Genomic DNA, 14488 nt, shown 5'->3' on the forward strand with positions numbered 1-14488 from the left:
TCCCCAAATCTTTTTATTTTACTTTGAGAAAGGGTCTGGCTAACTTGCCAAGGCTGGCCTTGAACTTTCGATGCTCCTGCCTCAGCCTCCCTAGTTGTTGGCATTACAAATTCACCCTACTGCCCCAAGCTACACTACAGCATTTTAATCATTAGGTCTCCATGACTTTCTGGAGTCAGAATTCTGTTAGGTTCCATTAGGTTCTTGGAAAAGGCCCAAATGCTTGGGAAGCATAACTGTGGGTTGCAACTGCTGATGGATTTGAACTCCACTGACCTATTCCAAAACCATGAGTATGGCCAGGTCAGGTGGCTCATGAATGTAATCCCAGCTATTTTGGAGGCTGAGGCCAGAGAATCCCAAGTTTAAGGTCAGCCTCCCTAGTTGAGCCAGACCGAAAATAAAGCACAAAGGGCTTGGATGTAGCTCAGTGGTAAAATGCTTGTCTGGCAATTGTAAAGCCCTGGGTTCCATTCCCAGTCTCACAAGACCAAATAAACGCAGTTCTTACATACTAAGCCTTCCTCAAGCTATTGACCCTTACTTTTGTGGGGCCAATGAGAATGAATGTGCAGGGTTGGTCCTGAACACCAGAAGAGCAAGGAGACCTGTCCACGGTCCCACAGCTCAGCAGTAAAGGTGTGAATGGATTAGTGCTATAGTGTCCTTATGCCCTAGACACAGCTGCCATAACATGTTGTCACTGGATTCTACATTCTGCCCCTCACAACTCTGAGCGGGAAGGGTCCTTGGTTCATGAGTCCAGTTGTGCCTTTGATTTGAGAGAAGGTACACGGAGGGCAGAGAGGTCAGAGCTCTGCAAGACATCTGATTGTCAGTTCAGATGTCTTCCCACTGGTGCCTCTGTGCCAGATTTCAGTGTTCTGCTCTTTCACTTCACGGGACAGGGTGACATAGGATGGAGGGTGAGGGCATGATGATGCAGTCCACTTTCCTGAGTACGAATCTCAACAGTGTCACTTCAATCTGTCTCAGTCTCCTCCGCTGCAAATGGGGCATAATAAGAGGGTGGGACATTTAGGACTAAATGACTTAATGTATGTGAGACCATAGCATGGCTCTGGCCAAGTGACGACTGCTCCATAACTTATTTACTTATTTGTCGCATTACTGGTGACGGGACCCAGAGCTTACTCCCCAATGCTGAGTGATGCTCCACCAGTGAGCGACATCCTCAGCTCTTTTTAAAATTTTGAGGCAATCTCCTTAGGTAGTCCAGGTGGCCTTGAACAACCCTTCACTTCAGCCATCTAACGAGCTGTGATTACAGGCATGCACCACAACCTGTGGCTATGGTGGTTTTTGTTATTTTTTTCACAGCGCAGAAGACGTTTTACTCACAACAATAAGCCATGCCTGGCGGGCCCAGCTCTGTGTCCTTGGTTCTTCTCATAAGCCACATGAGCGTGTGACCTGTAGCCCAGCGGTTCCGAGCTCCTCTGCTCTTCCCTCTATACACTGATCCATGCTGGGTAATAAGCAGTGCCCAACACACCTGGTGTCCTCCATGAGCGATGCCCCAGAGTGCCTGCCATTTCAGGACCTCTGCATGGAGGTGTCACCTCACATTTTTCTTTGACAGAACTGGTATTTCATTAAAGTCACTCGCATGAAGAACAACCCTTCTCCACTACCGGGCGTGAGAACCAGTCTCACTTGCAGGAGGCGGCCATGAAATGACACCTATCCCTTCAGTGCCACTCTTGTGGCTCCCGTGATTGACCTGGAGCTTCCTCTTTTCTTTGATTTCAAGCAGGAGAGAGGTGGGGAGGACACCGAGGCCAAAGGGAAGCTCCCTCCTTGACCTCTTTCCCTGTGAATTTGGATTCAGATTCAGCATCCCAGGTCCTGGCCCTGCGACCCCGGGCAGGGAACTTCAACTCCTTGTCTTGTAGATATTTTCTTAGAAAAACAGGTTACATCGTATATTTACTGAAGGTTTTGTGAATTCAAAGATCCAAAATGATCAAACAGGGCTTGGCACAACTAAAGTGTCTATTTATCAGAAATATGGGGGGGGGGAAGCAAGCGGTGATACACACCTGTAATTCCCATTAACTCAGGAGTTTTGAGACAAAAGGATTGTAAATTCAAAGCCAGCCTCAACAATTTAGCAAGGCCCTAAGCAACTTAGTGAGACCCTGTCTCAAAACAAAAAATAAAAAGTGCTGGGGATGTGGCTCAGTGGCCAAACACCCCTGGATTCAAAAATAAAATAGCGGGTGCATTGGTGTGCTCCTATAATCCCAGTGGCTCAGGAGGCTGAGACTGGAAGGATTGAGTTCAAAGTCAGCAATTTAGCGAGGCCCTAAGAAACTCAGTGAGATCCTGTCTCTAAATAAAATGCAAAATAGGGCTGGGGATCTGGCTCAGCGGTCAAGTGCCTCTGAGTTCAATTTCCAGTACCTCCCCGCCCCAATAATAATGAAATAAATATCAAAAGGACAGTAAGCAGATACCTGGCTTCTGTACTTAACTCAGGGTCTGCACATCACCTAACAAGTGGCTCTCCTTTGGGGACCCCAGGCTTTGGGACTCCCCATCCACGTATGTGGCCTGGTTAGGCTGTGGGAAGCTATAGGTGAGTTTAAGCAGCTCAGAAACCTGACAAAAGTACCCAGGCATCTTCTCTGAAGTGCAGAAGGGAAGGAGGGAGGAAGAACCCCTTGTGTCCCCACGCGACTATGCAAAAAAGAAACATGACATAAATGACTAAGGGGACAGGGACAGGCGACACAGGGGAGATGGATGACAAACTGATGGTCAGTGTTCTGCCCACATTTCCATGGCTCCCCTCCTGGACTGGTGCAGATCTGGGTCAGTGAGCACGAGGCTGGGGCTGCACAGAGATCAAAGAAAAAACGGAGGGAAAGGGCGCCAGAGCTGGGCTGCAGGAATGGGAAGGAACTCACAGGAGCATTGGGGGTGGGGATCCTCTAGGAAGGTTGGAAGGGGCAGCAGGGACACCGCATGGGGCCGAGTGCACAGCCCCTCTGGCGCCGGCAGCACGGGGGCGGGGTGCTGCACACGGACGCCTGCGCCCGGCCCGCGGGGTGCGCCTAGCTCAAGGCCAGCGGGCCGTGCGGCTTCGGCGGGGCGAGTGCAGGGCGGGGGCGGGGCCTTTGCGCCCGGCCCGCCCCCGACTATAAAGGGAACAGGGCGGGTTCCCAAGCTCCAGCACGCTTTCCTGCAGCTGCTCCGCCTGCTAGATCTTTGCTGGGACCTCGACTCACTTCCATTCGAAATGGACCCCAACTGCTCCTGCGCCACCGGTAAGGCTCCCCGGCTTTCAGGGACTTCGGAATTCCATTTCTCAGCCTGGCCCCTTTGGTTGGGGAGGGCACACCCTTCGTTCCGAGTGAAGTAGACTCTTTACTTTCCACTCCTTTCTCTCTGGCTAAGTGTCATCAACATCCTTTTGGATCCCCACCACCACTACCACGCAACAGCTGACCTCCCATTTCAGAGTAACCACAGGGAGGTTCAAAGCCGCCCTGCTCCATTATCACCTTCCTGAGCTAGGTCTGGAACCAGGGGCGCTCCTTCCCGGGGGAGAAAACACCAGGGGGTGCTTCCCGGCAGCAGTGTGGAGAAGATGGAATGACACTTCAGCGATTCTCTGTGGGACAGGAGCTGCCAGGGCTGGGTCAGCGTGGCCACGGGTGCAGGATGTCAGTGACATCCCTCTGCTGGGTCTCCAGCATCACACTCATAACTCCCTGCCTGTCTTTAATCCTTTACAGGTGACTCCTGCACCTGTGCCGGCTCTTGCACATGCAAAGAGTGCAAATGCACCTCCTGCAAGAAGAGTGAGTTTGGGGACTTCCCTGGGAAGCTGGGCTGGCTGAGGCTGGGAGGGAACCCAGAGCTGGCTCCTGTGTAAGCCTCTGGGGAACAGGTCTTCCTTTGCCTCCAGAGGTCATTCCACTTCCTCTCCAGACTGAGCTCAGATGAGGCAGAGCAGCCTTTTCTATGGGGATACAAACCCCAAAGTTGTTTCTTATTGTCCCAGAATGGAGCTGAGCTCTTATAATAACGTGGGCTGGGGAGGAGCTGCTGTGCGCTAAGTCTGTTCTGACCTCTCTTCGTATTTTTCCCCAGGCTGCTGCTCCTGCTGCCCTGTGGGCTGTGCCAAGTGTGCCCAGGGGTGTGTCTGCAAAGGAGCATCAGACAAGTGCAGCTGCTGCGCCTGAGGTGGAGTGAACCCTGCTCCCATGTGTACATAGAGCCCTGTGGGCAAACCTGGATTTCCTATCCTTGTATCCAGACCTGTTTAAATCATCCCTTTTTCTACAAAGCATGTGAATGATAATAAAATGTGTTTACTTGATTTTTGACTCTGGTTTTCTTTGTGTGCTATGATTATAAGGAACTGAGGCAGGGGAGTGAATTCTAACTGCAGAGCCTTGGAATTATTAGCCTGTAAATACTGTGTTCCTGCAAACAGAGTAAGGCTACTGAGCTTCATAGAAAAGTCTTGGGCCAAATCCATTTGATGAGTCTGTGTGGGCGATTGTGAGGGGGATACTTCATTCTCATGTGAAGTGTTGAAGGCATGGAAACTTCTTGATTTTTTTTTTAATTGTCTGATTTCCTGGACCAACTTCCCTTCCTCATTGGATTTTTAGGCTTGAAAGTGACTTTAGGGGGGTGAGGCTGTAGCTCAGTGGTAGAGTGCTTGCCTCACCAGTGTGAGGCGCTGGGTTCAATCCTCAGCACCACATAAAAATAAATAAATAATAAATAGTGATATTTTTTTAAAAAAGAAGAAAGTGACTTTAGGGTATGAACTCCAACTTCCCAGTTCTTTTTGTCCTCAGGGGTACTCAAACCCCATGGTGAAGAAACAATTTTTATTTTATTTTCCCTAGAAAAACAAATTTTTTTCTTTTTCTCTAGAAAATTAATTCTAGAGAAAATTAAATCCAAGAACAAAATGCACAAACCCATTTTTTAGATTCAACAGGAAAATTTCAATAAATGCATGAAGAGGGGGGAAAAAACTAACAAACTAACAATCTACACACTTTGCACATATGTTCATTGGCAATATGCATTGCAGACTGGAAACAGTGTGCAGACTGTCCCCAGTGTGTGGCCTCCTGTGACCTAGCTGCACTGGTCAAGATATTTTTACTAGGAAACCTCAATCTTACTTCACCCAGATCTACTGACAGGACACTCACTGATTCCTCAGCATACCCTGTTTTCTTGGGTCCTAGGGATTGAACCCAGGGTTGCTTAACTACTGAGCCACATCCCAGCCCTCTTTAATATTTTATTTAGACACAGAGTCTTGCTGAGTTGCTTAGGGCCTCTCTAAAATGCTGAGGCTGGCTTTGAACTGGTGATCCTCCTACCTCAGCCTCCTGGCTACCCTGTTTTCATTTGGCAGTGAGTCTTTGGATGTTCCTACCAAAGTCAGGATGAATTTGCTCCTCTTTCTTTTTTTTTTTTTTTTCTGGTACTGGGGATCATTCATCCCAGGGGTGCTACGTTGTTCTCAGGAATCATCTATGCACTGAGCTAAAGTAGTCCTCAGACCCTCCCACTCTTTTCTTTTGGAGATAGGGTCCTGATAAGTTGCTTATGGACTCACTAAATTGCTGAGACTGGCTTTTAATTTGCCATCCTCCTGCCTCAACTTCCTGAGCCTCAGGGATTACAGGGGTGTACCACTGTGCTAGGCTTGCTCCTCTTTCAATCCCAGCCTTCAGCTTTGTGTCTAGGGACCTGGAGGGAACAGCTTAGCATTTTTCTAGCAATATAACATATGTGAGCTCCTGATGAACTACTTCGTGTCTCTGTATGCAGGGGTGAAACTGGAGTCTACCTTCTGAGGGTGTGGTGGTGTTCTCTAGGAAGGACTGAGGTCCTGTTCATAGGAACCAGTGAGACAATGAACCGGAAGGTTTGTCAAGATTGTCCTGTCTTTCATAGTAGTAGACCACCTGCTCAAGGTCCCATAAGTTCAGCAGTAAAGATGTGAATGAATTAGCGATATAGCTGTCCTTACGCCTTGGACACAGCTGGCACAACAGGATGTCACTGGATGCCCCACTCTGCCTCTCAGTTTTGAGCTGGAAGGGCCATCAGGTGGCAAGTCCAATTGTGCCTCTGATTTGAGAGAAGGTACACGAAGGGTAGAGAGGTCTCAGATCTCTGCAGGGGCATCTGACTGCCAGCTCAGTGGTCTTCTAGCTGGTGCCTCTATACCAGATTTGAGTGTTCCAGACTTCCATAGGATAGGGTGACCTAGGGTGAAGGGCAAGGCAGGATGTTGCAGTCAGCCTGGCTGAATGCAAATCTCACCAGTGTCCCTTCATGATGCAGCCTCTCTGGGCTCGGTCTCCTCCACTGTATAATGGGCATAATAGACTTGGGCTTGTGTGAGCAAAGGAGTGGATACATGCAAAGAACTTAGAATGGTGCCAGGCACATGATGAGGGTGGTAGGGTATTAGGCAGTCTTTCATCATCTTTAAGCCAGCCTGGTGTTGCCCTGTGTCCTCTGTTATTCTCATCAACCACTTATGCATATGTCTCTGACCCAGTCCTCCAGTCTTACCTGCTGTGACAAAGGACTGCAGTGGGGACTGGGACAGACAGTTCAAGGTAGGCAAAGGTGACACGTGTAGTTTATGCGCACAACTCCCCGACTGCTCTCCGGGTCTTAGAGATGCGGAAATGTAGGCACGAGGTTGGCACTGCATACACACTCCTCTGGGAAGGCTAAGATGACTCCGTGGTTCAGGGCTGCGGGTGGGGGACGGCCACTGCCGGTTTCCTGGAACGATCGGGGGCGAAGGTGACCAGCAAACTTGCGGGAACTGGTAAGGGGCAGCGGAGCAGCAGGGACATCGTGCGGGGCCGCACCCAGTCTTCCAAGGGGGTCAAAGGGACAGCTTCTGCCGTGCGCACCCCTGAGCCTGGCGGGGGCGGGGAAGGGGCGGGGATTGTGCGCCCGGCCCTCGAAGTGAGCTCAGCTCGGAGACGGCAGGCGACACCGACTCACCCGCGCGCTTGCAAAGGCGGGGCGGGCCCCTGCGCCCGACCCCCTGCGCCCGGCCCCCTGCGCCTGCTATAAAAGGAGCAAGCCGGGTTTGGACTTCTGCAGCGCTCCTTCGTTTGCACCTGTTGCTTCGGGTCGCCAGCTTCAGTCGGAGATGGATCCCAACTGCTCCTGCGCCACTGGTAAGGGTCCCTGACTTGATTCTGAACTACAGGATAAAGTGTCCCTAGGTTTTAGGAAGTCACTTTTTTGGGGGAAGGGGGATACCGGGGATGAAACTCAAGGGCACTCAACCACTGAGCCACATCCCCAGCCCTGTTTTGTATTATATTTAGAAATAGGGTCTCACTGAGTAGTTTAGCGTCTCGTTGTTGCTGAGGCTGGCTTTGAACTCGCGATCCTCCTGCCTCAGCCTCCCGAGCCGCTGGGATTACGGGGCGCCATCGCGCCTGGCAGGGTCACATTTTGAGTTCTGAGCTAAATGGATTCTTCATTTGCTCTCTGTGTTCCTTTTTCACTGAGCTCCTGACAATACTTCTATCTTCCCCTTGCCTGCACGTGGGAAGGAGTTCAGGGCACTGAGACTCAATGCTGTCCTCCTGATGTCACTCAACTGGTCAGGGTGGCTTCTGGCTCCAGGCCTTGAAGTAGTTAGGGTGATTGAAGGCAGAGGAGGTTGCTTCTTTGGAACTCAGGAGATAATAAGGTCTTGGCCTCCAGTCCTGGTTATCCTGGGCTGGAGTCTGGGAACTTCTTTGTGAGGTAAAAGCAGGAGGTAGCACTTCCCCTTCCTGGAAGGGAAGGGAAGAAAGACCCTGCTTCTCTGCCTCCCGCTTGAGCTGGAAAGGAGCTCTTGGGACTGGCCCTGCTGGATGGAGAAGCATCTCTGGAGGTTAATGGCAAGCACTGCTGCATCTCCTGGCTCACTGCCTCTCTCCTTCCAGGTGACTCCTGCACGTGTTCCGGCTCCTGCAAATGCAAAGAGTGCAGGTGCACCTCCTGCAAGAAGAGTGAGTGGGGGCTCTTCCTTGGGAAGCTGGGCTGCCTGAGTCAGAGGAGCCACTCAGAGCTCAGCAGGCAGGAGGGGGCCAATGAGCGTCTTCATCCCTGTCCCTCAGCACCTGATTCAGAAACAGAGGGCTAAAAGAGAAGGGAGAGTCCCAACCTCTTATTACAGAACTGTGATCCTGAGGCCTAGAGAGGTCACCTACTTGTGTCAGGGTCTGAGTCAGATCCTGAACGTAGGTCTTGCTTCTTGAAGCAGCTTTCTCCATATACCCAGGTCCTGATGTACTCAGCGCACAGGATCTTGGGGTTTCTGACCTGCTGGGTCAGGGTTTTCCTGTAGTCATCCCAGTGCTTCCCTGGCCCTCGCCAGAGCTGCTTGAGTGTCTTGAGTGTTCTCATTTCATTGTAGAGTTTGGGAGACTTGGCCTTCCTTTACCCCCAGAGACCCATGCCCTGCCTTTCCGGGCTCTCTGTCATGTGGTCCTGAACTAAGGGTCCTGTGGGCTGGGGGCAGAGCTGGAGCGGGGCCTACCGTGGGGCTAAGTCTGCTCTGACCTCTCATTCTCCCCTTTGCTCCCCAGGCTGCTGCTCCTGCTGCCCCGTGGGCTGTGCCAAGTGTGCCCAGGGATGCATCTGCAAAGGGGCAGTGGACAAGTGCAGCTGCTGCGCCTGAGGTGGGGAGAGTCTCGTGTCCACGTGTGCATAGAGTGACCTGTGAAAACCTGGATTTTTGTTTGTTTTTTACACTTCTCACCCATTTACATAAAATATCTCATTTCATTTAAATGCATATGGAATTTGACAATAAATTATTTTGACTTCATCTGCCTCATGGTGTGTGGGGATATGGAAGTTGGTTCTCATTGGGCTGTAGGAGATTGCACTTTAAAGGAGACAGGAGGGAGGAATAGCAGGGACGGGTCCAAGTGCATGCATACTATTTTTTTTTTTTCCTCCTAGTACCAAGGATGAAACCCATGGATGCTCTACCACTGAGCTACATGCTCATCTCCAGCCCTTTTTATTTTATTTTATTTTACTGTTTTGAGTCAGGATCTCACTAAGTCATCCAGACTGGTCTTACAACCTATGGTCCTCCTGCCTCAGCCTCCAATTCACTAGGATTATAGGCATGTACCGCTGGCCCAGCTCATGCGATCTATTTTGGACTTGGCTCTCCTCTGAGCTATGGAAGAGGATTTCCCCTACAATATTCTAGAAATAGTCAATTGGTGGTTGCTCCCCTTTTTGCCTATATCTGTCACAAACTAAACTCAATAGCCACTTATGGGGCACCAACTGCATACACAGGCATGCCGCTCTCTATGAGAGGAACATGGTGCTTAGACTGCTGGAGAGACAGGTAATGATGGAAGAGGAAGTCTTGCAAAAAAAAAAAAAAAACAATGGCTGTGCCTAGAAGTGCACGCAGCCTCTTGCACAGACACCAGGGGTCTCTCTTCTTGCCAGAGAGCTTGGCTTGGGCAAAGGCCTAAGAGTAGGGAAGGGCTTGGTGTCTCCAGGAAACAAGTCCAGTCTGTGGTAGTGTGTCACCCCTTTGGAGAAGGGGAAACAGTATGTGCCTTTACTCATCTGAACAACACCCTACCCCCTGCCTCTCGGTTTACTGTGCTCACCTCAGCGTCCCACTCTCCACCCCCTGCTCCCCTTCTGATTTCTTGGTTCTAAGATGGAACTTGTAATAAAAGTGCCCAAGGTTGCAACTCACTGAAATGGTTATATGGAATCACCTGGTGAAATAGAATGACCTCAGTCATTTCCTCTCCAACCTCAAGCCCAGGAAATTCTCCCCCAGTTGGTATTGGAAGCAACTCCCCAGTACCTGGCTACATGCACTGGTGGCTGGGAACCAGGCCTCACTAGGCAGGGAGCAGGTGTCTCCATAGAGACCAAACCTGGCTCAGAGGGCAGGTGGAGCCTCCTCTGCTGCTCACCACCGAGGCAGGGAGGGAGAGGCCTGGTGCCTGAGCCACCGTGAACCCCGTGGGGCATGGCAGGGCTGTGATGTGTTTATTTCAGACTGGGTCTGAAAGCCCTGGTGCCAAGTCACACGTGTACCCAGCCATTGCTCTTTCATAACTGTTTTGGGAAATTAGTTTCCAAACCTTTCCATGGCCCGGTGCACAGTGTTTTCACTGGGCCTGACAAACAGGATCATTCCACTGCAGCTCTTTGTTTTCTACTTTAAACGGCATCCCTGAACCACCCCTGACCCCTGGCCGGAAGCTCTGTTCCCCTGGGGATGGGTGGAGCATGACCATTGTGGGTGTCTGTTGGAGAGATCAATTTATAAAAGGAAAAGAAAAGATGTGGCTGTTACTGGAATGCCTTGTTTAATTTCAGAAGTTTCAGTGCCAAGGGCAGCACTGTGCTCAGTCTGGTAGAGCAGGGAAGAGCCAGCCTGCCTGGCTAGAACCACAGCTCCACTACTCAGGCAAGTAGTGTGCCCGGCTGTGCCTCAAGTTTCTCATCTGTAAAGTGGGGACAATATAAAAGCCTACCCCATAGGGTTGTTGTGAGTTTGACTGTTTCTAGAATAGTCCCTGGCATGCATCAGGAGTTCCGTAAGTGCTCCTTCCCTCCTGTTCGGGCATGGTCTCTTGTGACCAGTAGGTGATCCATAAGTGCTTTCTATTCAATCCAGTGAACACCTATTGGACTCCTTCTGTATGTTAATTATTGTATTGGGTACAGAGAGTGTGAAGATAATATATAAATATGATCTAATCCCCTTGCTGGAGATCTTATTTAAGTACTGTTGTCCCAGAACAACACAGTCCTAGCGTGTGACAACTGGCCACAGGTGCTCTGAGACTGAGAAAAGAGCCAGGATTACACAGAGAGCAATGAATTGGGGGCACTTAGTGACAGAAGCATGCTCCTGAGTGGCAGTTGGATCCCTGCAATTTAATCAGAAAGAGGGGCATATCCAGAGAGGACCAACATGACTTCATCCTGGCTGCAACGTTTATCTTAAAATGATATTCAAGAGTCAGGTAGGTCCCAGCAGCCAGGGGCTGGTTGTGAAGCCTCACATCCACATGTCTTTAGTGGGTTTATCTATTTTTGGTTTGCTGGGAACTGTGTAGGGAAAAAGGACTAGGATTAGTCTGGGGGCAACCGTGGCACTTCCCACTAATATGGCTATAGTCCTGTCAAGCTGTATCCATATCCTGTTGAATTCAGGGAGAGATTCTCTACCACTACAAGAGGCAGCTGCTGACCTGGGGTGAGGGGCCACACAGTCTGCACATTTCTACCTTCAAAAGGAAGGATCCATCACACACTGACTCTAAGACAGGCCGAGGTGGCAAACTAAGGCACAGGCATAAAAAGTTTGGGAGCAGGGTGAGATTCACCCCTCCTGATGAGAAGGCCAGGTGGAAACCCACTCCCTCACTCTTTACTTGGCCACATCATGCAGAGAACACGGTGGGTGGGTTGAAGGAGCAGGAAGCTAACTCTTCCCCATGGGCTGGCAGGAGGCTCTGCCCACTGCAGATGACCAGTAGCAGAGGAAGGCAAACCAAACCAATCAGATTCTCCTGAGAAGTATAAACTCAGGGTTCAGGGAGTGGGATGAGGGTAAAAGGGCACCTCGGCTCAGGTGTGACTAGAGCAACATCACGAGGGCAGTAAACAGCCCGACCTAAATGGCAGCCCTGAGGACCATCAGGACAGATTTCTTGTCTTTCTCCCAGAGCTGCTATATTTCTGTCTTCAAGGACGCAGAGAGGCTGAGCTTCTGCTGAGAGGGTTCCCAATGCGCCTCATCTCCCTTTGAATCCTGTATCTGTCACAATTCCTTGGATGCGGGCAACAGAAATGGATCCAGCTAAACCAGGCAAAATAAATTCACTGGAAGGATATTGGGGGGTTCACGGAATTGACGGGTGGAATGGAAAACCAGGCTCAGAAAATGGACAGGAGCCGTGGGCGGTCACACAGCAGGTTGTAACCCATGCACAGTCTGAGTGGCTATAGCAGTTGGCAGAGCTGTCATTGCAGCTGCTGCTGTCCCCAAATACCCACGCCATTGCCACTGATCCCCACTACAGTGAACGAAACCTAAACTGTCCATTGAGTTTTTCACCCTTTACCTGAAATCCAAAGTCCCGGGAGGGCCAGCAGGGTGGCAATGGTGGCTGAGAATAACTGGCCGCCTTCATTCCTCTGAGACTCCCCCTGAGCTTCTTCCTACACCAGTAAGAATCCTTAGCAGGAAATCAGAAAGTGATCCGCGGAAAGTTTAATCAAGAGACAAAGGAGTAGGTGGTCTCGGGAGAAATGACCGAGAGCTGTGTCCCAGGCTGCCACGGTGGGGAGCAGTTACCAGGCCCAGGCCTAGCAGCACTGGGATCCAGAGAGCCGATGCAGGAGAGGTGTCCCAAGGTGAGCTGTGACCTTGCCACTCACCCTGGCTGGTGGAACCCCGGTGGACCTCCTGTGAAGTCCTCCCTCTCCCATTCCTGCCAGTGTGCTCCTGGAGAACGCAGCCAGGCGCTGTCCCTCGGGGTCCCTCCCAGAATCAAACTTATCTGAGTATGAAGTGGGGAGCGGGGTGGGGGGGTGGGGGGGAAGATGGTGGGAGCCTTGTGTTGCTGGGGGCAGGGACAGGAGGGCCATCAGAGGCATCTCAGAGGCCTGCCTACAGCTGTGACCCAGCAGGTCTCAGGGGGAGTGGGGGGTGGGGGAGATCGTGGATCACACCCTAGGTCCCTGTGGCCACCTTTGGCATCACAAAACCTGCTGCGCCTCCCTTTCAGGGTGATCCCTGGGGCTGCTGGGGCTGACTGAAGACCCACCCCCACCTCCTTCCTGGGCAAAACTGTGAAGTCTGCAAGTTTCCCTGGGGTCCCCTCACACCTCACTGTCCCAACTCAGCTCCCTCCCGGCCCCGCCTCCTCTCCGTGGCCTGCCTTCATCCCTCCAGCAGGCGAGGCTGCTGCCCTCCACTCACCTGTTCAGCAGGGAGTGGGGGGCCCCAGGCCTTCAGTAAAGGCCCCTGCTGTCTCAGGGGGTCAGAGAGCCCTGCTCTGAGCCTCTGCCTCTGCCTGCACAGACCTGGGGATCCTTGAGTCCTCACAGGAGGAGACCAAGGCCAGGCCAGGAGGCGGGGCTGTCACCAAATCCTGGCAACTCAAAGGTCTCCAGGGACTAGCCCACAGGGAACTCCAGAGGTGGCCTCAGGACGCTGGAGGAGGGATCTGAGCCATCCCTAGCCACCCGGGCCTGCCATAGGCGTCATTCCCTTCCTGTGGGGTGGGGGTTCACACCCCAAGCCCGAGCAAGGCTAAACCAGCACCTGCACCACAGAAGTAGGGGTAGGAGGCCAGGGATCTCGGGTCACCCAGCCTGGGAGAGTTTGCCAGCCTCAGTGACCCTTCATCTTGAGATGCCACTCTCTGCAGGTGGATCCAGACTTGCGATGGGCATCTACCAAGTCAGGCGTCCATCCCGACGCTTCCTTCCCAGAAGTCCCTCAGCCTCGTTGTATGCACCCTTGGTGTGACAGACTGGGAGCCAGGGGTCTGGCTCCAGCTACCAAGACTGGAGGGCCACATCCTTTCTCCATGGAGCCTGTGCCAATTAGATGTTCACTTTGGGAACTCTGAGATATGGAGAAGAACAAGACTAAAAAAGACATTTGTTACCGGCAACTGTCCAAACCAGACGCTTTGGGCCCCAAGGTCAGGCCTGTGGCCCCCCACATCCAAACCCTGACCTCTTTCCTTCCAAGGTTGGTCCCACTGCCTCCCACCATTTGCCTTTCCAAAAATGACCCTTAGCTTAATTTTATGGCTTGCAACTAAGGAGTCAGGACACTGTTCCCTCTGGCAGGGAGGATGGTTGAGTGAGGAGCTTCCCCCACAGCATCACACGACCATGCAGTGTGGTCGGGATTGTTCTCACCAGAACCCCAGGGCCTGAGACTCGCAGCAGAACAGGGCAGGGGACGGGGAGTCACCTCTCCAGGCTGCCCTTCTTGCCTGGGCCTGTGAAACACACCCACGTTGAGGTTCTCTTTGGACAGGGACAGGCAGGTACTTCCTGCCCTTGGGGCCAGGAAAAACTTTAGCCTGGGAAAACTTTCTTTCTTGGCGGTATTTCAAAGTTTGTTCCAGTGAGAAGAGGCTCCTTGGAGTCCTGTCACATGAGGGCTGGGGCCCTGGTACAACTTAAAAAACAAGACAAAATTCCCAGGGCAAATTTCCCTAGAGAGAAAAAACGCCAAGAGGACATGTATGCAGGGTCCCTGTTGTTTCTGATTCCCCTTACCACACATCCACTCCGTGTGGGCCCGTGACGTCTCCCAGAGCAGGGGACAGAACAAGAAGGGACTTAGGAATAGAGAGATTCCTATCTGATCTCTTCCCAGATAATAGGGAGCCATAGAAGGTTAAGGAGTAAAGATGAATGTGGCTGG

General features: G+C 51.7%; 2 protein-coding genes across 2 annotated transcripts; both read left to right on the forward strand.

Moving 5' to 3' along the window:
- Positions 1–3136: 3136 nt before the first annotated feature.
- Positions 3137–4351, forward strand: LOC101975452 (metallothionein-2). Its single transcript, XM_005318201.5, has 3 exons — positions 3137–3293; positions 3765–3830; positions 4123–4351. The coding sequence occupies exons 1-3, from the start codon at positions 3266–3268 to the stop codon at positions 4212–4214; spliced, it is 186 nt and encodes a 61-aa protein (XP_005318258.1). The 5' UTR covers positions 3137–3265; the 3' UTR covers positions 4215–4351.
- Positions 4352–7083: 2732 nt separating this feature from the next.
- On the forward strand, positions 7084–8863 carry LOC101975171 (metallothionein-2). The gene is made up of 3 exons (XM_005318200.5): positions 7084–7214; positions 7977–8042; positions 8622–8863. The coding sequence occupies exons 1-3, from the start codon at positions 7187–7189 to the stop codon at positions 8711–8713; spliced, it is 186 nt and encodes a 61-aa protein (XP_005318257.1). The 5' UTR covers positions 7084–7186; the 3' UTR covers positions 8714–8863.
- The last annotated feature ends 5625 nt before the right edge of the window (positions 8864–14488 follow it).

The sequence above is a fragment of the Ictidomys tridecemlineatus genome, chromosome 15 (genome assembly GCF_052094955.1).
Source record: "Ictidomys tridecemlineatus isolate mIctTri1 chromosome 15, mIctTri1.hap1, whole genome shotgun sequence".
In the NCBI taxonomy this organism is placed as follows: Eukaryota; Metazoa; Chordata; class Mammalia; order Rodentia; family Sciuridae; genus Ictidomys; species Ictidomys tridecemlineatus.

Bases quoted from the DNA above. Each gene is read 5' to 3' on its own strand.
- LOC101975171 (XM_005318200.5), top strand. From the start codon at position 7,187: ATGGATCCCAACTGCTCCTGCGCCACTG. The intron at 7,215-7,976 runs GTAAGGGTCCCT...CTCTCCTTCCAG, and splicing joins CAACTGCTCCTGCGCCACTG to GTGACTCCTGCACGTGTTCC. The intron at 8,043-8,621 runs GTGAGTGGGGGC...TTTGCTCCCCAG, and splicing joins GTGCACCTCCTGCAAGAAGA to GCTGCTGCTCCTGCTGCCCC.
- LOC101975452 (XM_005318201.5), top strand. From the start codon at position 3,266: ATGGACCCCAACTGCTCCTGCGCCACCG. The intron at 3,294-3,764 runs GTAAGGCTCCCC...AATCCTTTACAG, and splicing joins CAACTGCTCCTGCGCCACCG to GTGACTCCTGCACCTGTGCC. The intron at 3,831-4,122 runs GTGAGTTTGGGG...ATTTTTCCCCAG, and splicing joins ATGCACCTCCTGCAAGAAGA to GCTGCTGCTCCTGCTGCCCT.